This window comes from Chelonia mydas, chromosome 2 (assembly GCF_015237465.2).
Source record: "Chelonia mydas isolate rCheMyd1 chromosome 2, rCheMyd1.pri.v2, whole genome shotgun sequence".
Taxonomy (NCBI): domain Eukaryota; kingdom Metazoa; phylum Chordata; order Testudines; family Cheloniidae; genus Chelonia; species Chelonia mydas.
This window is the reverse complement of record NC_057850.1, coordinates 14,074,641-14,097,747: the sequence shown is the minus strand read 5'-3', so window position 1 is coordinate 14,097,747 and position 23,107 is coordinate 14,074,641. Positions and strand designations below refer to the sequence as shown.

Genomic DNA, 23,107 nt, shown 5'->3' with positions numbered 1-23,107 from the left:
ATTGATTAAATCTAAAGTTGATAACATTGTTTTAAGATCTGTTGTTGTAATTATAGCTATGGTTACCGGATACCCCAAGTGAAGGGGGCGAATATTGTGTAATACAAACTGGGTGCTTGAAATGGAGAGACATTTTTCTTTTTTGCCCTGTGGAAGCTTTGCATTTCTTGGAAGAGGCAGAGGAAATTCTCTCAGGGTTTTCTGATATCGGACTGTTTAGGAACAATGAGTTCCGAATGCTGAATAAACAAATCACAACTGTACTCTGTTTCAGGGATCCCAAATGACAGAACCCCCTAGTGGAGGACCTAATACGCCATAAAACTACCTGTAGCTTTGAAATTGGCTTGTTAGAGCTTTGCAAATAGACCATTTGGTCAAGTGTTTATACTTTCACTAAGCATTTAAGCTGGATAGATAGCATTCTCTGCAGATTTGTCTTTGGTGGGGATAAACAAGGATTACTTGTCTTATTACGTATCCCCTCTACCCCGTAATTTATATGTTTAAACTTGATTTAGCATTGATATTCTTTTCTAGCTGAAACTCATACAGCAGATTAAATGCCTAGGAAAGGAATGTCCTTTGTAGTCTGAATATAAATCTGGAAAAAAAAATCTGTTTCTGATTCCTAATAAGGTCCACAGATCCAAGACTTGGGTACTCTGCTTTATACAGACTTGGAGGCAGACCATGCCTGCCGTCACAGGCAGGGGAAGTGTGGCTCCACTTGAAAAATCTGACCTCATCTGCCTCTACAAATGCAGGCAGACTAGCTCCTGCTGCTGCTGCAGAAAAAAGGGGTGCGGAGGTTGTCAGGGTCTTCCTTTATCGAAAGAGAGGGTTGCCTCAGATACTGGAACTCTGTGCCAGCAGCTCACCCATCTGGGGTGCTCCAGGATGAGAAACTAAGTGGGGAGGAGAGAGCAAGACACTGTTTCCTGTATCTCTCCTGTTGATTAAGTGCCTGCATGAAGATGTGCCTGTTCTGTGGAGGCCCAGCCTCCTCTCAAGTACTCAGGCAGGGGCAAAGGTTCCTGTAGCCTCAGTCCCCAAGCAGCCAGGAAGCGGTGACAGCTTCTAAACAGCAACATCCCCCTAGACCTGGGACCAGCAAGTGGTGAATCCCTCATTTTCCACCACATGGGGAGAATATAGTTTGTACTACAATGTTAAAGGGTCAGGGAAGTTTCTCACCCAGCTGCTGGAGCCAATTCTCAGTCAGTACTATTGACTGCAGAGCAGCTGCCCACCTCCTACCCTGCAGCTATGGCAGTGATGGCACTACGGAAAAGCATCTGGGACAAAACAAGGAGAGTATGCTAAGAGGCAGTCAGGCCCAACCCTTCCCTCCATTCTGCAGCATGCCCCCTCCCCAGCCCTGCAATGGCTCAGGGCTACTCATTGCCAGCAGTGTCAGCCCAGCGCTGTCTCCCAGTGCTGTAAGTGGGCCAAGGGGGACTCCCTTTGAACCTCCAGGACTGGAGCCTGGGATGAGCCCTGTGTTCAGGCTATGTCCAGGAATCTCCCTTGAACAAAGCTTGGGAACTTGTGAATCTCTTCTTCACCCAGTACAGCAACACCTTCAGTCTGAATCTTCTATTTCTCAGGACAGGAAAGTTGCTGAAAAGAGTAACCACAAAGTTCTTCCCTCTCCAGGGCACTGTCAGAATGAAATTACTCTTTCTTCTTCTGGGGAGGAGGCAGATCAAGGACAGGTAGAAGAAAAAGGTCTCTCTGACATTCAGATCCTTCAAGTTTCCCCAGCATAAAGCATGGGCACACAAAAAAGAGTCTCCAAGCGCTATCTTTTGAAGAATCTGATTCAGGGGATTCCTCTAGGAGGTACTCTAAGAGCCACAAAGTGGAATTGGTTTCCCTTCAGCTGTATACATCAGCAGAGTGCAGAAGGACAGGTATTCTCAGCACATGGCTCCCCTGCTTACCTCCCCAGAGTGCACCAGGGCAGATATTCCTCCATGCCAGTGTACCCTGTTCATTTTCCACAGAGTGCAGCATGAGGGGAGATAATCAATGCTGGGCCCCCTGCCCACCTTCCCAGAATGCAGCATGGCAAATCAGTGCAGAAAAGACCTGGCCATAAATAGGTGAGCCTGTCATGAAGGTGCCCTATTACTTTCTAACCGTTGAAGTGGCCCTTCTGATTGCAGTCCTGGCTATTCAGTGTCTGAGTTGGGAGCTGTCTTTCTGGAACAGGTCCACAGATCCAACCCAACCTGAATGGGCTGTTAATTGATAAACTTGAGTGCCATTTAATAATTTGATATTTTTCCCAATCACTGAATTCCTTACTCTGCAGGAGGATTGTTCTGTTTAGTCTTAGCCTAATTTTCCTTATTGATAGTTTTTAGTTTTTCAAATGATGTGCAAATGTCTCAACTGGTGGTTTCTCAGTGGTGGAGTCACACCTCCCCTGCCTCAGACAGGTTTTGGTCTGCCTTCAAGGCTGCATTGAGCAGTGCACCCAATGTCATGAATATGTGGACCTCATTATTCCAAGAAAGGACATTTTCAGGTAAGACACTGATACATTTTCCTATCGATGGGATGTTGTGGTTGGATAAAAAGAGATCTTTAATCCTGTGTATATATAACTAGGCACACTTTAAATTTGGGGGTTGTGTAGGAAGTAAATCTGTACAATGATTAGGTTAAACTGATGCACTATATTTAGTGCTGAGACTTATTTTTCAACATACCGATAATTGAATATATTTAATACAGAATTTTCAAGTGGAAATTTTTCTTTTCATGTAATGTTGACAGCGTATAGGATTATTTTTAACTGTTCTTCATTAACCTAAAATGCCGTCTTACGTTTTTTACCACTCAAAATAATTTTTTTAAATAAAGTTATCCTGCAGTTAAAGGTGACCTTCAAAGTGGAGTGAAAATGGCTTTCATGCATCCGATGAAGTAAGCTGTAACTCATGAAAGCTTATGCTCAAATAAATTGTTTAGTCTCTAAGGTGCCACAAGTTAGATGGTGCCACAAGTTAGGTGTCACTAAATTTGTTAGCCTCTAAGGTGCAACAGATTTAAGCTATATCAGACCAAGGTCAGAAGCCATTTCCAAAGATCAAGGAGCTGTTATGGAGGACATCCTATCGGCAGCTCCCACTTTTTGATACCAAGGAGCTCAAGCAGCTAGGTTGATCTCAGCTGTGATTTGTCAGGGGAAAAAAAGGAAATTCAATAGCATATTGATAAAAATTCCTATATTTTTGCATGCATCCGATGAAGTGAGCTGTAGCTCACGAATGCTTATGCTCAAATAAATTGGTTAGCCTCTAAGGTGCCACAAGTACTCCTTTTCTTTTTGTGAATACAGACTAACATGGCTGCTACTCTGAAACCTGTCAATGTATTTAGAAAAAAGAAAAGGAGTACTTGTGGCACCTTAGAGACTTTAGAATTTAGAGCTTCTCAGCGCACAGAGAGCAGTTCTTGATCTGACATAAGGGCATAGCTAACACAGTTCCTCATTCACTGAATAATACGTTGACTAGAAGATGTCTGCTTAGCTTGCACATGATGACTAGCTTCTACCTTCCGGCATTTTGTAATTGAGTAGTGAAGCTAATTTATTTTTAGTTATGTTAATTCTGGTTTGTTCTGCTTGTTTTCTCCTATGTGAATATTGCAGAGATTTGAGATTGGTGTATTTGAGGTGGATTACTTCCCTCAGGATAAAGTGTGTACTGTTTTTTGTTTGTTTTGTTCTTTTGAGTCTTATGCCCGCTAGTTAGGAGAGCCTAGTAGTTAAAATGAGTTGGAAAAGCTTTTTGTCTTCAAAAGGAAGTGAAGTTCAGCAACTATAATTAATTATTCATTAAAATTATTTTAATTTTGTAAATAGTATTTACTGTATAGGGTTATGTGGGAAGACTACAAAAATCAATGTTATATTATGTGTTTAGTCAACTGAATAATTGTTTTTATAAACTACTTTTATCAAATGTCATTGAGAAGAATTGATGCTAAATATTTCTAATTTTGATATTTTGGATAAGTATTAAAGTTCTGTCTTCTGATTTATATAACAAAATAAGCAGTTGGCATTCTGAAATACATTTCAGCATTGTTTACTATAATGAATTATCCTCCTTTATATATGCATTGAAGATTTATTTCTATTCCTTCCTCTAATAGCTTACCTGGCTCTGTGTTTCTAACTGTTTCTACAAAAATAGCCTTGTAAACATTGAAACATGGTACGGTTTGAACTATTGACCTGTCGTTCCATTAAACTGAAACGGAGATTTTTTTTACATATAAGGCTTCTATTTGTAAGCAATAATGATTAACCAAAACCATTAAATCTGTAAGGAGGGGATCAACTAACTAGCACTCTATTTAAATATATGATGTGTAGAAAACTGGAAGCTTAAGGTTATGGAAAATTTTGTAACATCTTATAAAGAATTTTGTGGAAATCCTGACTAGAGACAGAGTTTAATCTAGTAAGATTTTATGTCACATTAATATCTAGCTAAGATTGATCCCCTCCTGAAAGAAAGATGTAATGGTTTTGGTATATTATGCTTAAATGTTCATCGACTACTCCAATAGCAGGTTCTAATCTTTCTGTTAAAACTGATGTTCTAATTCTTGTTAATCACAGGATCAAAAAAGGATCATGGTCAGTGTATGATAAAATAACTCCTACAGTAAATTACCTTTCAGTATTACCTCTCCAGGCAGACACTCAGGCATATAGAAAATATAGGATTTTTTTATCAATATGCTATTGAATTTCCTTTCTTTTTCTGACAAATCACAGTTGAGATCAACCTAGGTGCTTGAGCTCCTTGGTGTCAACAAGTGAGAGCTGCCGATAGGATGTCCTCCATAACAGCTCCTTGATCTTTGGAAATGGTTTCTGACCTTGGTCTGATATAGCTTAAATCTGTCTATCATAAGTAAGGCTACATTTTAGTCATATGTATTTGTAGTAAGTCACCCCAGGTCACGGGCAGGAAACAAAAATTCACCAGTTGTGACCTGTCCATGACTTCTACTAAAAATACCAGTGACTAAAACTTGCAGGGGGCTGCCCGGGGACCGGAGCCAATCCACAAAGCTGCCTAGCCATGCCTCCGCCTAGCATCTGAGCAAGGGGGATGTCGCCGCTTCCGGGGAGCCCCCCAGGTAAGCGCCGCCTGGAGCCCACCTCACCCCGTCCCGTGCCCCAATCCCCTTCCCCCTCCCACACCCAAACTCTGCTGCTGGGGAGGGGAGTGTGTGGGAGCCCGAGGCTACCACAGCGGCCCATGCAATTGGCGCAGGGGCTGCCCGAGCTGCCCCTGAGCCAGGCGCACTGGCCACTACAGAAGTCGTGGAAAGTCACAGAATCTGTGACCTCCATGACAAACTGGCAGCCTTAATCATAAGTGCTCATCTTCTTACGGAGGGTTTTTGAGGGGTGGGGTGGGGGGGGCATATTCCTTCACAGATAATTTTTAAGGAGCATGAACTACTTTTTCTTTTAAGAAATAAAAAGACTTGATTGGTTGCTTCTCTATACGGTTGAGTTAGCTTCTGATTTTATTTTTATATTGAACTGGGCTTTTAGACGGTGCCCAGAGGTACTTCGGGCTTAAGGGTTGGCATCTTTTTCTGTCTGTCCTAAATCTAAAACAATATAGTTGAACGTGAATTGAGTTCTCTTTATAGGATTTGAAAGTTTTTTGTGTATTGATGTTTGTAGGTTTCTGTACAATGGGAGAAGTCACTGAAGTGGTGGTATCTATTCCACATATGTTTGTTTAATGGCTATAAAAGTTGTGACCTAATCTGTTTGTTTGTTTGCAGCTACATTAAGCAACATCTTTCATACCTTGTTGCAATTTTACATGACAGTTCCTCAGTGTTACAATATTTTTATTGTGTTTTTGTTGTTTCCTTACAGTTCAACTTTGTGGGAAAACTTTTGGGTCCACGTGGCAATTCACTGAAACGTTTACAGGAAGAAACATTGACAAAAATGTCTATATTGGGAAAAGGTTCCATGAGGGACAAAGCCAAGGTAAATCAAGTATCTGAAACATTTTAGTGCATAGGACAACCATGGTATGTGGCTACCTTTAGTCTTCCCAGCACAGTTTTTGCGAAAGTGGAAAAAGCCCAGAAGAACTAGAAAATGAATATAAAACAAAGCATGTGTGGGCCAGATTCAGATGTGGTCTGTTTTTCCATATGAGTCCTCCAATTTTGCAGTGAACTCTACGCAAGCAAACCCCTAAACATGTGAAGATAGTGAAGTCAGTGGGGCTCAGCATGGGCTTGTGGGTCTGCCCACTGCGAAACACATCTCAATATTGGGGTCTAAGTCATGAACTTTCCAGAATGTTAAATGTCTGAGGAAATCATTTAATCGCAGACAGACCTAAAACTTGTAACATGAATAGCCATTCAAAGGCATTTGAAATATTTATTTCAAGTTAAACAAATGTAATAGTAGGAGAGAAAAGGATGAAGTTATTTAAAACCAAGCTGTCTCAAAAAATGCAGGGAGGAAAATTAGACCACTGGCATATTGCGATGAAGTGCCTCCCAAGAAAATAATTACAGATACCATGATGATGGGCATCAGAAGTGCGTAGGTAGATGGTGATGTCAACTACACCACCAAACTGCACCCCAAACCTCTCATGCCCAGCCCCACCCCTTCCCACACCCCTGCCCTGATCACCCTCAGTCCCAGTCCAGAGCACCCTCCTACTCTCCAAACTCCTCATCCTCAGCCCCACCCCAGAGCCCGCACCCCAACCCCAATTTTGTGAGCATTCATGGCCCACCATACAATTTCTATTCCCCGATGTGGCCCTCGACCCAAAAAGTCTGCCCACCCCTGATCCAATACATCCAAGCGCTGTGGACACTACTGTTATCAGTTCCACTTACTAGGTTTTTAAATCCTTTAGCCAACAAATTTCCTAGGGATGAAATTTAGCATATGCACTCTCTGTATGAGCAAACTTTGCTTATTGTGATTTTAAACAAACTGTTGAAATCTACATAACCATGTTAAAATTAGGCTGATTAAATCCCTTTTGTTTTGTACTCTGAACCTGCTACCACTCAAAGAATCCTAAATATTTTCCACCTTTCTTCTTCTAAGTCATATAGTGTCATGCAGGATTATTCACTATCATGTTTTCCAGTGGTATGTTCTCTTAAATTATTCAAGAGCTTGTGCTGTTTCCCAAGGGACACTATTATACAGTTTGATCATTCTCCGTTAAGTTTGTGATATCCAGCTTAAGTTTTTCAGTTTTTAATTTAATTCATGGTGCTCTCACCTATACTCTTTGGACCATGCTAAATTACTCTTAAGTAGAAATTTTCTTTAGCACTTTGAGAAGTCTGATTTGTTAAATGAGCTTAAGAGGAGCTTTTAAAAAGCAAAACAAAAACCTTCCTAGCTAGAACATTATATTCATTGAGGGAGGTTTTTACTTTCTATTTTTGTGGTCCTTTCATCATTTGTATTGACAAGATGATGGTTAAGGCTGACAAGATTCAGCCAACTAATTACGATGTGTTAATTTTCCTGCTCTGAATGCTCTATCAACTAATCAGATTACTTTGCTTTTCCAACCAATTTTGCAATATTCATATATTGTGTACATTTGACAACAAAAAGATTACCTACAATAAGCTAGAACTGATTGTCATAACTTTAACTCATAATTATGACACAGAAGGAACAAATAAGAAAACTTTAATCTGTAATTAATACTATTATTTTTGGACCCATTAAAAGAGATGTTAGAGCACTATTAGTTTCTTACTTAAATAGAATAAATGTCAGGAATAGCATACTTTTTAGAGCCTCAGATAATTGACAGAAAAAAATTCAAATCAAATTATATTAGTACTTAGATTAGCATACTCTTCTACTGCTTGTCTAATAGCACAATGAAACCATGCTTAGGTTGTTAGCAGTGCTTTCTGTGTTGGGATTTTAAAACACAGTTGTTTTTCCAATGCTTATTAAAAAGTCATCAAAACACATTTCAGGCATAAGTATGATTTTTAAATTGATGACCTCCTTTAAGCCTCTAAGCATTTCCAGAAAGTTTTGTTTCCAGAAATCTGAGCACACACAGATTGAACTGAGTGCTCATTCACTTAATAAAAAGAAAAGGAGTACTTGTGGCACCTTAGAGTCTAACAAATTTATTTGAGCATAAGCTTTCGTGAGCTACAGCTCACTTCATTGGATGCATTCAGTGGAAAATACAGTGGGGAGATTTATATAAATAGAGAACATGAAACAATGGATGTTACCATACACACTGTAAGGAGAGTGATCACTTAAGGTGAGCCATTACCAGCAGTAGAGTGGGGGGGAAAAAAACCTTTTGTAGTGATAATCAACCCCCCCCCACCCACCACTGTTCCTCAGATGTTCTTGTCAACTGCTGGAAATGGCCCACCTTGATTATCACTACAAAAGGTTCCCCCCCTGGCCCCACTCTCCTGCTGGTAATAGCTCACCTTAAGTGATCACTCTCATTACAGTGTGTACGGTAACATGTTCTCTATGTATATAAATCTCCCCTCTGTATTTTCCACTGAATGCATCCGATGAAGTGAGCTGTAGCTCACGAAAGCTTATGCTCAAATAAATTTGTTAGTCTCTAAGGTGCCACAAGTACTCCCTTTTTTCTTTTTGCGAATACAGACTAACACGGCTGCTGCTCTGAAACCTGTCACTTAATAAAGATTATGCACTCTGTCCAACTAGCCTAGAAGTAGGTTGGTGCAAGAGGAATGAATAGAGTAAAACCCCCAATGTTGAAACAGTAAATAGAACAAAGATATTTTTCATGCTGCTCACAAATACTGAGAGTTTATTTTAATCAAGTCAAAACAATGGAAACAATTCTGTCTGTTAGAGGAACCAGTCATTGTCTCAGGGTAGAGATCTTATCTACTAATTTTCTCTTGAGTAATATATACTTAATAAAACATTCTTTGATAGTCAGAATAGCAATATTGTAAAGTTTCATTGGCTTGGAGTACAGTAGAGAATATTAATTTATAATTTCCAGTTATGTTTCCATTTAGTATTTGAACCAAAAAGTGCATGAACTATATGTATATGGCAAAGCTCTCAAACACAAATTCATTTTACATTTTTTTCTTCTCTTTTTGTGATTACATTTTAACAGTGAAATTTTCTGTCCTTCCCAGGAAGAAGAGTTGAGAAAAAGTGGGGAAGCAAAATACTTCCACCTAAATGATGACCTGCATGTTCTAATTGAAGTATTTGCCCCACCGGCAGAGGCATATGCCAGAATGGGGCATGCTTTGGAAGAAATCAAGAAGTTCCTTATCCCTGTTAGTATTGTAATCTTACACTGTTTAATGTATAATCTAACCTAACCCTCTCTCTTAGGTTTTGAGGGATGCGTACTATAACTCATCTGAGAGATCATTTGCACTAGATGTGAATGAAAATATTTAAATTGTGATATTCCCATGTAAAATAAAACATTTTAATATGTGTATATTAATAGGAAGGCAGCATGATCATTTGTGGGTAGGACACTGGACTGGGAATCAGGAAACCTGGATTCTATTCCTGGCTCTGACATTAACGTGCTGTGTGACTTTGGTCAAGTCACACCAGCTCACCATGTCTCAGTTTCTCCATCTGTAAAATGGGGACTGATACCTTCCTTTGGAAAGCACTTTTAGCTCAGATATAACGATTTTCATCCATACATCTAAGTTATTTATTACTGGTGATATGCCTGTTTCCCAATAACTCATCGTAATTATATTTTTGATTTAGCCACTTCTGTTTTAAAATTGAATATAATTTGGAGTTAGCTAATTATCAAAAATACATTGTCAAAACAAATTAGGTAGCAATTGAATTGATTTTAAACCAGTTTTATATTCAGGTGTGGCAATATAGCTTTAAAGCAACTTTTGGTTTCTTAGTAGTAAAACACAAGGCAATTCAGATGGCCCTGGTAACTTGGGTTTCTTCATGTAGGCTGTTAAGGAAGTCCTTAGAAAGTGTGGGCAATATGCAGACCCATGCTTTTGCTTGCTGTTAGGTGGGGTAAGAGGCAAATATGAGGAAATTTGCATTGCAATTCAAAAAGTAGGAACCATTACAAAATAAATAAATCTCCAATTTCAAATTAGCCATGGTTACCTTATCTGCAAATAAGGGTACAATATTAACAGTTATAAGTAAAAGGCCATAGATAGTAATAGCTAGATAATAAGAGGGTTATTTATCTAAACGTTGTTGTTTTGCTAGATCAAATTATTTTTAAGCTATAGTGGCTTTCCATAAACATATGCATGAACTTTAAATTTACAAATAATTATAAGACAAAATATTTTGAAAAATCAGTTCCTCCCCTTTACTTGCCTGCTAAGATGTTAATTCAGGTGATGTTTTCTTTGGTACAGATTGTGTTGTGTTAGTGAGTACCTGAGCTGTTGCAGGAAAACACTGAACTCTTACATCAGATCTTACTAGATAAAGAGCCTTCTTTAAAGATCCTACCCACACAGCATTATTACTCTTGGATTTTTTTTTCCAAGTGTGAGCTATGGGACCTTACTTAATTTATTTGTCATCACTGAGTCTCTTCCTTGCTATTGTTATGTATTTGATTTTGTTCTTAAGTGCAGCTGAAGCAGAGTTTGCTCCAACTTTCAGTCCTCAGCACTGAAGTTTGATACACCTACATGATGTCTTTTATTTTTTAATTGAGCCTGTTATGACAGGGATGCTACTAAAATTGCATATATAAAGTGCATAGAGAGTGTTAGTGTTCTGTGGCGCATGTAGAAGACAAACTTTACAATGTGAGTGACTCACACCATATAGACAAGCAAAGAGCTTATCTCCACTAAGTTGATGAAATACTCTGACAAAAGTTGGCTTCTGGTGGATGTTATGTTTAATGTTTGATCATGAAGCTTGAAAGGAGTCATTCAAGCAGGTCTGTATAGCTCAGTAGTTCTCTCTCTTCTGGACTCTGGGGTACAAGCACAAATTCCAGTGCCCACTTAGAGCCACAGCAGAATACCATTACCTGGAGCAGAGTAAACATCTTAAATGTCAAGAGAGACACTGGTGGTGCCTCGGGTTGAGGAGGTTGTACTGTTGCTCCAGAATGGAGTGGTTTTGTTACCCCAGAATTTGATCAAGCTAATTAGAACCTTATTGTGTGCATTCAGCCACCATGAATTAATGAAATATGGAACACTATATAGTTAAGAATTAATTTGAACAAGCAGGGCTTCTAGAGGCAAGGTCAAAAGTAGCTGCAGGGTTGCAGTTTTGGCTAATCAGAATGGGAGGAGATTGAACATGTTGAGACTGAAATAGAATAAGTGGATGGGGTCCTTGAGTTCAGGCGGCTTTGATATAGAAGCTTATTATGACTAAGATTGTTAGGAATGTTTTGTTAAGTAGTTTGTTAAAGTTAGGAGAACTGATGAACCAGTAGGGGTCACTATGAGGTATGTGATTTGTAAAAATTAGTTATCAGAAGACTAGATAATAGAGTTAGCTTCAGAGAGCTCACTCTAAAGTAATCCTGACAGACTTTCCTGACACCGTACTCCCTGGTGGGGAAGCGACCAATCATTGAGGACCTGCTGCTAACTACTCAATACCATCTCAGATTCTGTGTAATTGCTTGGGATGTTCTAAACTTATTTCTTGTGCTTTAAATCTAATAAATAGTAGTTTTAGATCAGAGCACACTTGTATCAATTTTTCATCATCTGGAAGTGCTGTGTTCCCATTGATTTATTCCTGACACCACCTGGAGTGAAACAGTGAAGTTTCTACTGCTTTGGGTTCTGAAAACCCTGGGTAACAGTATGTTGGTGACATACTTTGGAGGAGGCACCATGTGCAAAAAGAAATGAAAATTCAGTGTCTTTGAAATTGGTGCAACTCAGCAGCGGATCCATACCTTCAAGTGCCTCTGGTGTGGAGGAGATTTTTTGTTTTGTCATGTAAGGCCTGGATGCAGCGTGGATGTCATTGGGTGTATGGAGCATCATATAGTTTCCAGTTTACTTTTGTTGCCTGATCTATTGGTTAGGTATTATTTAGGGTTTACAATTTAACATGATGTGTTATTGCGCTGGTCAGCTGCCTCTAGATCATCTACAAAATTAGATTGAGGGCCACGGTGTATCAGAGAGACTCACACTTAGGGAAGGGAAGACCATTTCTGATTTTGTAATAGTTTTATTAGCACAATGAGCAATATCATTGTTTGTGGGGAGCCCAATAGTAGGTGAGATGATTCACAAGTTGTCCTTGGACTTGTAGGTTCCTGGAAATCTAACTGGGGTGCACAGGTAGAGTACTAACTTTATAATAGATTATGACAACACTCCCTATTCCTCAGACATATGCAATAGGGATTTCAACCTCTTTTCCTTACCTATACATCCTCACCCTACTAATGTTTGGATACTCTTCTCCAGTAGGTTACTAGGCCATTTACCTTAAGCTTATTAGCATATATGTTTCGTTACCATGGCATTATCTGCTGATGCTTCTGATTTAAAATATTAAAAGCTGTTCCAAACAGGTATGTTGTGGTTACCTGTCAGCAGTTTAGGATCAGTTACTTAATGCAGCACTCTATCTTGTGACAACTTATGATATAGGGTCACTTACTGGTTAGCTTATTATGTCAAATCTTTAGACCTTAGGCCTCAGTTAGTTTAGCTAAACTATTGGTTTTTGCGTTAGTGCCTTACTCCATACCTATACCTTGCCTAGCATATGTCTGTATATCTATAGCAATAACTGGTGGCAGTTTGATGCTCTAAATGTGGGGTACTTCTTGGAGCATCTGTTCCTCTTGGTTGGCAGTACCTTCCTGTGCGTGCCCTTCCATATGTTTCTAAGGTGAGAGACTCTCTTTGAATGTTGGCTGACTTCCAGTATGTTAGAGATTCTGCATCTGGAGACTCCAAAAGTTCAGACTCTCTAAAGGACTATACCTCAGTAGCTCTACAATAGCATTGTGTATACTTGTGAAATTCTTAGCAGTAACGGGAGCCTGTCTGCATGGGCTGGGAGTACACGTGGTTTCCTATCTTGATGGCTGGCCGATCAGGCACACCAGTATGAAAGGAATCACTTGGATTTATCTGTAGGTATTTATAAAGTACCTTATCACCATAGTGTCTAAACACTATACTAAACTTGTGTCAAATCTTGGATGAATGGAATACCACACAGCAGAACTTTCACTTAGAGAGTTTGCTGTCTCCAAGAACAGCTACTCTTGAATATTCCAGAGATGAGAGCAATCAGTTATGCTATTCTAATCAGATCTCATGTCTAAATGGACAACCTGAACATCATCTTCTAGATAAGAAGGCACCAGATTATAACCTCCTGTGTCAGAAAGTCCTACAGTAGGCCATACTCACAAGGTATTTTGGATTGCCACTAATCCGAACATAATTACATTTAGTCAACAGATGATAAACCCTGTTTCTTGAATCAGGTAGTGATGGAGTAGTGGGAGAAGATGGAGGAGATATTACTGACTAATCTAATGAACAAGAAGCTACTTGACCTGGCACCAACAGAAGACTGCTTGATCAGAAACACTGTCTCCATCCACTGGCAATGAAGGTATTTCCTCTGGTACAGCTGGAGCAAAGGCATTAATTAACCTCAGTGGAGAAGTTGTTCTATGATTCTACTAGCACCATAAGAGATGAGACTGATACAATTCTCAGCTCATCAGTGGCTGATCCTATCATGCTGAGTATGGAAAGATGAAGACTGAGAACCAGAGCAACCTTTCTCCTTTCCTCCCTAATTACATGGTTTATTTTTTTCATAGCAGATTGCAAGAGATGGGATGGAACCTTGCCTGTGCTGAGCTCAGGTAGTACAAAATGACCTTTTGTTAGATCCAGGGTTAAGCCCATGTTGTCTTAAGACCTCTTGGCTTTTCAAAAGGAATCTACCAGAAGGACTAAAAACCTACATTTTAAAAATGGAATATTCATTTTGTGTAGCACAAGAGAGAAGCTGTCCACCTCCTAAAATCCAATCAAGCTAGGGGTTTTTTTTCAGTAGCAGTGGGTAACCTAATTGTGGTTTATTTGCTACAAAGCCTGGTGTGGCTTTCCTGGCAAATTGAGCTATCACTTGTCTTTCAGGAAAAATAATTGCACTCCGACACTCTGGTTATAACCTGTAGCTTGCAAACATTATTCTCTTTCTTAAAATCAAATCAAACTCTGGCTTGCAACAACTACAGCTGCTGCTGCTAAGTTTGCAAGGCTCTAGAAGTTGCTAAGTGGACACTTGAAAGGCAGCCAAGCCACAATAAACTGACTAGTACTGAAAACTCCAAGCCTGACCTCTCCTCTCAAGTCATCATAACTCCATGATCCAAGCATTAGCAGAAAACACTTTTAAGATTATGTTCAGCCCTAGGCATAATCAGCAGTATACGTCTCCACAGTTCCAACCCTTTCTCCCCAGAAATTGTTTTTGTGGCTGAAATGAAGGCCTAATTCATTCCCCTCTGACTTGAGGCTTTGGTCTGTTGTACGGATTGCATTTTCTCCTGCTTCTGCTCTACTCGCATCTTCTCGTTCCCCTTCTCTTCGCAGTGGAGATCTTCTTCTTTTTTTCTTCTTTCCCACTCAACTGTCTGATCTCCCTCCACCCGGACTGGGAGGGCAGTATCTTTGTGCCTGTTATCACTTAGCCCACTCCCAGCATTTCTTCTTGTCTGTCAGGCAGAAAGGAAACCTGATACTCTTTACTTGCCCAGATAACATTTACTATTTCATTTTTTGTATTACTGTTGCTCGCAGGAGGATTCTTCTCAGTCTTTGTTGCATAATATAAGGTATTGCCCTTCATTCTCTCTGCCAACTGCACTATTAATCATGCTTTATATTTTGAGGTATCATTTGAGATATCTACTCTCCAGGAGTAATTTATGGTGCAGACGGTATCTTATTAAAAATAAAATAAAATGTATATACCTGTAATTCTGCTTCTTTGAAGATTTCAATTCACCTTTCTGATTGCACTTTCAAGAACTGACAGAAAGCTGTTTAGGAGGCAGTGGCATTGGCACAAGCTACTGCCTCCCCTAGCACTTTCATTTTTTGTTTTTTACCTTAGACACTGACATTTTGGAAGTATTCATATGGGAGCCTTATGCTCATCTATCAGTGCCTTGGTGGATGAAGAATGTGAATTTCAAGCTTCTCTCATGTTTGAAACTACAAGAACCAAGAAAGTCTTGTGAAATATAATTTAAAAACAAGCAGATTACAGATTAATATTTTACCCTTTTAATTTGCCTTTTAAAATGGACTATAGAGAACTTCCTACTTACAAAAGTATACCCATCATTCTTGTTTTGTTTCCAGAATAAAGTCTCTAAGAAAAAGATAGATTCATTGAATTAAGGCCAAAAGGGAACATTAGATCATCTAGGGAGTCTGGCCTGCATACTGCAGGCCAATCTTCCCTCCCAGTTACACCTGAATTGAGCCTAATAACTTCTTCCTGAAAGGCATCCGGTCTTGATTTGAAGACCTCAAGAAATGGGGATTTCCACCATTTCCCTTGTTAGTTTATTCCAATAATTAATCACCCTAATTTAAAATCTGTGCCTAATTTGAATTTGTCTGGCTTCACTTCCAGTTATAGATTTTTATTAAGCTTTTCTTTGCTAGATTAAAGAACTCTTTAGAATCCTGTATTTTCTCCCTGTGAAGGTACTTATATGCTGTAATCAAGTCACCTTTCAATCTTCTTTTTGATAGCTAAACAGCTTGAGTTCTTTAAGCCTCTCACTGTAAGGCAATTCTCCAACCCAATCACTTTCTACACCCTCTCCAGTTTTTCAATATCCATAAAACCAGAACTGTGTACATAGCATTCCAGTATTGTCTAACCAATCTCATATACAGAGGTAAAAGAATCTCCTTATTCCTATTCACTACTTCGGTTTTTATACATCCAATGATCACATTATCCCTTTTTGCCACAGCATTGCACTGGGAGTGCATGTTGAGTTGCTTGTCCACTGTAACCCCTAAATCTTTTTTAGTCACTGCTTTCCAGGATACAGTCCCTCATTCTGTAGCTATAGCCTGCATTCCATGTTGTTATATTTGGCCATATTAAAATGTATTTTTGTTTGAATGGCTCAGTTTACCAAGCGATTGAGATCTTACTTTACGATGGGAGGTCTTTGTGTCCTCTGCAAATTTTATCAGCAGTAGTTTTAAATTTATTTTACTACTGATGAAAAATTTTAATAGCGTTGGACCTAGTACCGATCCTAACAGAACCCCACTAGAAACATTCCCATTTGATGATGGTTCTCCATTGACTACTTTGAGATCTGTCAGTTCTAAATCTATCTTGAACAGTTTTAGTGTGCTTTATTGATAATGTGTAGTGCTAATATTTTAACCCGAATATTGTGCGGTACTATAAACTGAACTGCATATCTGTAATAATCATCAACCAAACGTAATCTTATCAGACAAACTCAATTTTATTCTTTGAAATCTGTTGTCCATAAAACTTTGCTGGCATTACTTATAGTCCGATTTCAGAGTAACAGCCGTGTTAGTCTGTATTCGCAAAAAGAAAAGGAGTACTTGTGGCACCTTAGAGACTAACCAATTTGAGCATAAGTTTTCGTGAGCTACAGCTCACTTCATCCGATGAAGTGAGCTGTAGCTCACGAAAGCTTATGCTCAAATAAATTGGTTAGTCTCTAAGGTGCCACAAGTACTCCTTTTCTTATAGTCCTATTGTTTATCAACTGAATCCCATATCCGCTTCTCCATTATTTTGTCCACAATTGATTTCAGGCTAATCGGCCAACAATTACCCATGTCAGCAGGTTAGCTGAACACTTGAAATTAAATACTTTCTACCTTTCTCCATCATTATGAACAATTTTACCATCTCTGTCTAGTAATGAGCCTATACCATTGCTAGGATTTCTTTATTCCCAGTATACTTTAAAAAGTGGTCCTGATTGTTCTTAGCTCTGCGACCCATGGATTTTTCCCTGATGTCTTTAGCTTCCCTTATCAATTTTCTAAGTGCAGATTCTGATTGTTCTGTTTCCCCTTTTCACCCACTTGTTATATACTATTCTTTTGATTTCTAATTGCTCCCTTCACTTCATTACTGAACTGGGCTGGACTTTTAGCCAAAGTTGGTCTCATTTTTGATTGTGGAATCAGCTTTTTGGCCACCTGATAAACTTGTTAAAGAAATTCATATTTTAATTTTACATTTCTATTTATACCTTCCCTCCCAATTCGCACAGAATTTTCCTCCGTTTGGGGAATTATCCCTTTTGGAGTACTCTGTGTGTGTACACACACACACACGACAGATGGACAGCTGTGTCCCCTCAATTCTCCTACCTGGGGTGCCCTTTACAGGGCTTTGCTGTGAGAGTAATTGCTCCTGGTCTGCCCACACACAGCATGTAAATCACCTCCAGCTATACTGTAGAAGTATTCTAGCTAGCTAGCCAGCCAGCCGTGAACTACATTGCAGAGCAACACCAGCAAATCCCAGTCCCAGAACACACACTAAATGCCTAACTTAACACGCAAGTGAATTCAAATCAAAGATTTCACTCACCACATGCTAAACAGTCTTATTGGCTGGAATCCTTTCAGCCAGGATCCCTTGTTTGGTTTAGTATTGATTTCCTTGTCCTTAGGTGGTGGTGATGCCATGAGTAGAGATGAAAGGAGAGATCATTTGGGGAGTCTGTTCCTTATTTTTATCACTTTTCCTCTCTTTAAGAATCATTGCCAGCTGGGGTTCAGGCAGGGGTCAGCACCACCCTGTTGGATGATGAACACTTGACAAAATTACCAAACTTAATGACATAGTGTCATAGATATTCTGGCAATGTGTTCTATAATTTGGCTACCCATTCCCAAATGATGCTCTCGCCAAGTATTGCACTAGAGAATCCTTCAGTAGCTCAAACCTCTCAACTCAGGCAGCCAAACTTAACTTGTGAATTTTTTTTAGCTAACCAGATTTGAATATTCTTCATTCAGCTCACAGATCTGTCTAAACTCCTTTTTTCTCACAGCCCTACTGAAATATCTGTGTCGCTTTGATCATATCTTCCACAAAGTCAGGTATGACTGATTCAGCATCTCTAGCCATTAAGGCTTGGTGATGGGTCGTACAATGCTGGATGAACAAATCACCATAACGATCTTTCAGTCACTTTGAAACACTTTCACGTTGGGCTAGCATTACAGATGCCCCTTCCGATGTAAATCCCATAATTTTATCCACGGGATACTTGTTTGGTTCTTTGCCAAACTGCCAACAATGGCTGCATTCAGATTTTCAGCATTACATCGTTCAGCTATTTCAATTAAGCTCAAACTTGAAGCGAATTTCACTTGTGTCAACATTCACAAAGCAATGGTAAATAATAAGCTGACTCTTGTCACTGTGGTCAGTACTGGGTGGGGGGATAGCTCGGTGGTTTGAGCATTGGCCTGCTAAATCCAGGGTTGTGAGCTCAATCCTTGAGGGGGGCCATTTAGGGATCTGGGCCAAAAATTGGGGATTGGTCCTGCTTTGAGCAGGGGGTTGGACTAGGTGACCTCCTGAGGTCCCTTCCAACCCTGAGATTCTATGATACTCTCGTCACACATTAGGTTAACAAATGGAGCATTTACTGCTGCTTTCAGTTTCACCATAAAGGTAATCACCTAAATCGTCAGTGTTTCTTGCTACAGTTCTGGCACTGCAGTGCAGTCTTTGAAAAGGAGAACATTTTGGGTCAATTTTTTGGCAATTTCTTTGAAGATGCTACCTGCTGTAAATGGCAATTTGGCTTTTGCTAAACTGTAGGCAAGGCAAAGATCATTCTGTGCATCTTTGACATTCTGGTTAAAGTCAGTCATTGACTTTACCTCTCTTCCTCTTTTTGATGTGGCCTCCTCAATGAATTTGCTTCTCTACACTCAAGGTGTTTGAAGTCTTGGACATTTTTTTTGCACCACTTCTCAGCATGGTTGCGAGCTACAGTTGACTTGAGCTGTTTCATTACTTGGCCACACCTTGGGCACTCCATAAAACAATCTTTGGGTCTTTGGAACATAAAATATTCTTTTCCCAATCTGGGTTGAATGATTTTTTTTTTTCAGCGCCATGTTGTGCAGGTTCTTTTCCCCACTGGAATGAGGGGGGAAAAACTCTCTCAACGTTGATTTGAATGTAGCTAACTGTGATGGGTCGGGTCACAGAAACTCTCTTGGGAACGGCCACCTGGTGTGCTGGGACTACTACTGAGCCCATTTTCCCTAGCAGCTTGGGACTTCAGTACCTTGCCTGGTTGTGCCAGACACGCTAGCCTGCTACAAACACAGACCCAGGTCTGAACCACATCCCCCCAAAAGCTGCAGGCTTACCTGGAAAAACGCTTAAGAAGTGCTCTTGTCTCCAGCGCCCAGATACCCAGTTCCCAATGGGATCCAAACCTGAAATAAATCTGTTTTACTTTGTATAAAGCTTATACAGGATAAACTCATACATTGTTCACCCTCTATAACACTGATAGAGAGATGCACAGCTGTTTGCTCCAAGTATTAATACTTTCTCTGACTTAATAAGTAAAAAGTGATGTTATTAAATATAAAAAGTAGGATTTAAGTGGTTCCAAGTAATGACTGACAGAACAAAGTAAATTACCAAGCAAAATAAAACAAAAACACAGAAGTCTAAGCCTACTATAGTAAAACACTACATGCAGGTAAATCTCACCCTCAGAGATGTTCCAATAAGCTTCTTTTACAGGCTAGATTTCCTCCTAGTCTGGGTCCAGCAATCACTCACACCTCTGTAATTACTGTCCTTTGTTCCAGTTTCTTTCAGGCATCTCTTTGAGGTGGAGAGACTATCTCTTGAGCCAGCTGAAGACAAAATGGAGGGGTTTCCAGGGGCTTATATAGTCTCTCTCTTGTGTGAGTGGAAACCTCTTCTCTCCCCCCCCCCCCCCCCCCCCCCCCCGTGTAGAATTACAGCTACTGGATGGAGTTTTGGAGTCACATGTCCATGCATGACTCAGTTCTCAACAGGTCGACGCCATTGCCCACTTGTTAGCCCGAACGTTCCCAGGAAAGCTCAGATGTGGATTGGTATCTGTCAAGGTCCATTGTTAGCTACGTACTTCCATTTACTTGAATAACCCCTTCACGTTATGTTGACCAAATCTGCCTTAGGTGCTTTCTACAGCAAACACTTTAAATACAAGCATAGAGCCAATGCGCATAACTTCAGATATAAAAATGATACATGCATACGAATAGGACGAATACATGCAGTAGAATGTAACCTTTGTAAAGATATGTTACATGGCATATCTAGCATAAAACTTGTGTCATACTTACATTTATAAGCATATTTCTATAAAGCATTATGGGGTGCAACGTCACACTAATGCTTTGTCTGATTGGATAACAAAGCCTCTTTTTTTGTGTGTCAAGATTCTACAGTAACCTATTTCACTTTATTCTAATCAGTGAAGCAAAACTCTATCATGCTGCTACTGTCACACGTAGTATGGGAATTTTAATTCAGTAACTTTCAAGATAAAGATCAGTCTGACATGGTGAGGCAAAAACATGGAATACCCCCATTTTAAATCTTTTATTATTATTATTGTTCTATCAGTACATATTCTATTTTCTGTGAAGTCCAGTATGGGCTTTCTGTTTAAAAAATGAAAGTCAATATTTTTTTTGTAGGATGGGGGTATTTAAATAAATATTTATCCTAAAACCATATATCCAGTGCATTGTCGTCACCACCTTTTTATTGTTCTTGGACATAAATGTTCATATCAAGTGTTATTTTTAAGTTATACTTTAAAAAAAAAACACACAGAAACTCAGTTCAGATACATTCAGTGAAAGGCCTGATCCTGCATCCATTGCTGTTAAGGGCAAAACTCACTGACTTCAGTGGCTGTAGGATCAGTATATTAAATTAACTAGAAAACTGTAATAGCATAAATTTGAACAATGGTGAAAAAAATTGTAGGAGCTACAGGAAAAACAGCATCCTGAAAATATGGCTTGAAAATTTATTTCAGCAGCTTTTCACGGGATATTTTCAGATGTCTATAAAGAATGCTACATACTTTGTTACTGAGGGCTTAATAATTAGGGCCTGTTCTTAAATTCCTTTTGGGGAGTTTTGCATGATTGGTCCCTTGAGAACAATTTCTTGCAGGGGCTCAAGCAGCCCATCAAACTTCATGAACTCTTTCCAAATATTTTAAGAAGTATTTTGACAGCTCTTCCTAGGGTTTGCAACCCATTTTCAATATAACTCTTTTTTTGTGTGTGTGTGTGACATCCCTGTTTGTTAGAATATATTTTTAAAAATGTAATGATCCTCTGGGGTAGGGGAAGCAAAAGAGAAATTGTGGAGTTAAATAAAAATTATTTGGATTCCACTAAGAAAAGGCAGAACCAATTTCATGTAATGTAGATCCGTATTCACAAGATATGATCAGGAAGTATCATATTAGTAAAAGACCCTAAGAAGGGAACGCTTGTGGTGGTGGGATTTACTGACCTAACATAGCATGTATGTATGTACGTACATACATACGTACAGGAAACAGGCATCAGAAATGGGTGCCCTATTCCCATGTCTTCTGTCATCTCAATCTGAAACAGTTTAACATAGTGTTAATCAGGCTTTCCCAGTATTCTGTATTTATTCTTTATTACAGCCATCCTTTTCATACAGCTGTTGCTGAAGTACAATTCTGCCTACACACAACTTGAAGGACAGATTTTGGCCCTTACTGTGGAATAGTTACTTTCATAATGTAGGGAAAATACCCCATCAAGTTAAGTGGAAATCTACAGGTGCTGGGAATTCATTATAAATGCATTTCTTTAGCTTTAGTTCTGTCCTGCTTCTGTACTATAGCACTAATGGATAAGTAACCAAACAAAAAAGGGGGGGGGGGTTTGAATCAGAGGTTCCAGAGACAATGAGAGAAACTTAGATTGAAAATGAGACAGTGCCATGTAAGTCGTTGCCAGGGCTGCTCCTTGCTATAGATTTGGGCTATAATAGCATATGTATAGGCAGACACAGGGAGACCTCAAAAAGGTTGCATGAGGCTAAATTCATTGTTTGAGGCACTCAAATACTGTGTTACTGAGTTCAGTATAAGTACCTAGGGAGATGTTTGGAAAGAGAATGAAGCCCTGATACTGCAAGGTGCTGAGCAGCTGCTATGAGCTTCTGAGGGCCCTCAACAGCCATTGACTGCACTGTGAGTTCAAGATACTGAGGACCTTTCAGGACTGGGCTAACTAACTTTAACTGAAGTTGATGGCATTCAGAAATGTTATGTATCCCAAATTATTGTTGTGGATATGTAGGTAGATAGATCAATAGATTAAAGCCTGCTATAACTGTGCATGGGTTTGGTTGGTATAGGGTGACCAGATGTCCTGATTTTATAGGGATATTCCTGATTTTTTGGTCTTTCTTATATAGGTTCCTGTTATCCTTCTCTCCCCCCCCCCCCCCCCCCCCCCCCCCCCGGTCCTGATTTGCTGTCTGGTCACCCTAGGTTGGTATCAAAACATCATACAAAATAAAAGGTACCCCCGCTGCATTTTATTGGGTTTGCAATTACTAAAAACTGTTTATACACTTTATTAAATATGGAGGAAATTCTTTTGAATTATGAATACTTTTAAAAAATAACTACTTTTTACAGGGTCCACAGAAAATCAAAGTTCTGTGATCTGTACAGCAGTAGCAATTCATTAATAAAAACTATGGGCCAGATTGCACCCAGGCCCTGCATGGATGCTTAGCTGTGGGGAGGGGGAGGAGGAGGGGAAGGTACCAGAAATTCTCCTCTCCTTCCCCATCTTTTGAATCTCTTTTTAGCATCAGACTTTCATTCTCTTTCCAAATATTTCTTTATGGCCCTTATTACTGCACAATGGGGGGTTGTTAGTTCCCCAGCTGTCACAGGGA

The 23,107-nt window shown here is 39.5% G+C and overlaps 1 protein-coding gene across 3 annotated transcripts in view; it reads left to right on the top strand.

Moving 5' to 3' along the window:
- The window catches only part of KHDRBS3 (KH RNA binding domain containing, signal transduction associated 3), a 192,774-nt gene that overhangs the window by 69,811 nt on the left and 99,856 nt on the right, over positions 1-23,107 (top strand). For all 3 annotated transcript variants that reach the window (XM_043539053.1, XM_043539052.1, XM_043539054.1), the window contains exons 3-4: positions 5,933-6,049; positions 9,226-9,372. In XM_043539053.1, coding sequence (XP_043394988.1) covers positions 5,933-6,049; positions 9,226-9,372 — 264 coding nt within the window. The remainder of the gene's footprint in view (positions 1-5,932; positions 6,050-9,225; positions 9,373-23,107) is intronic.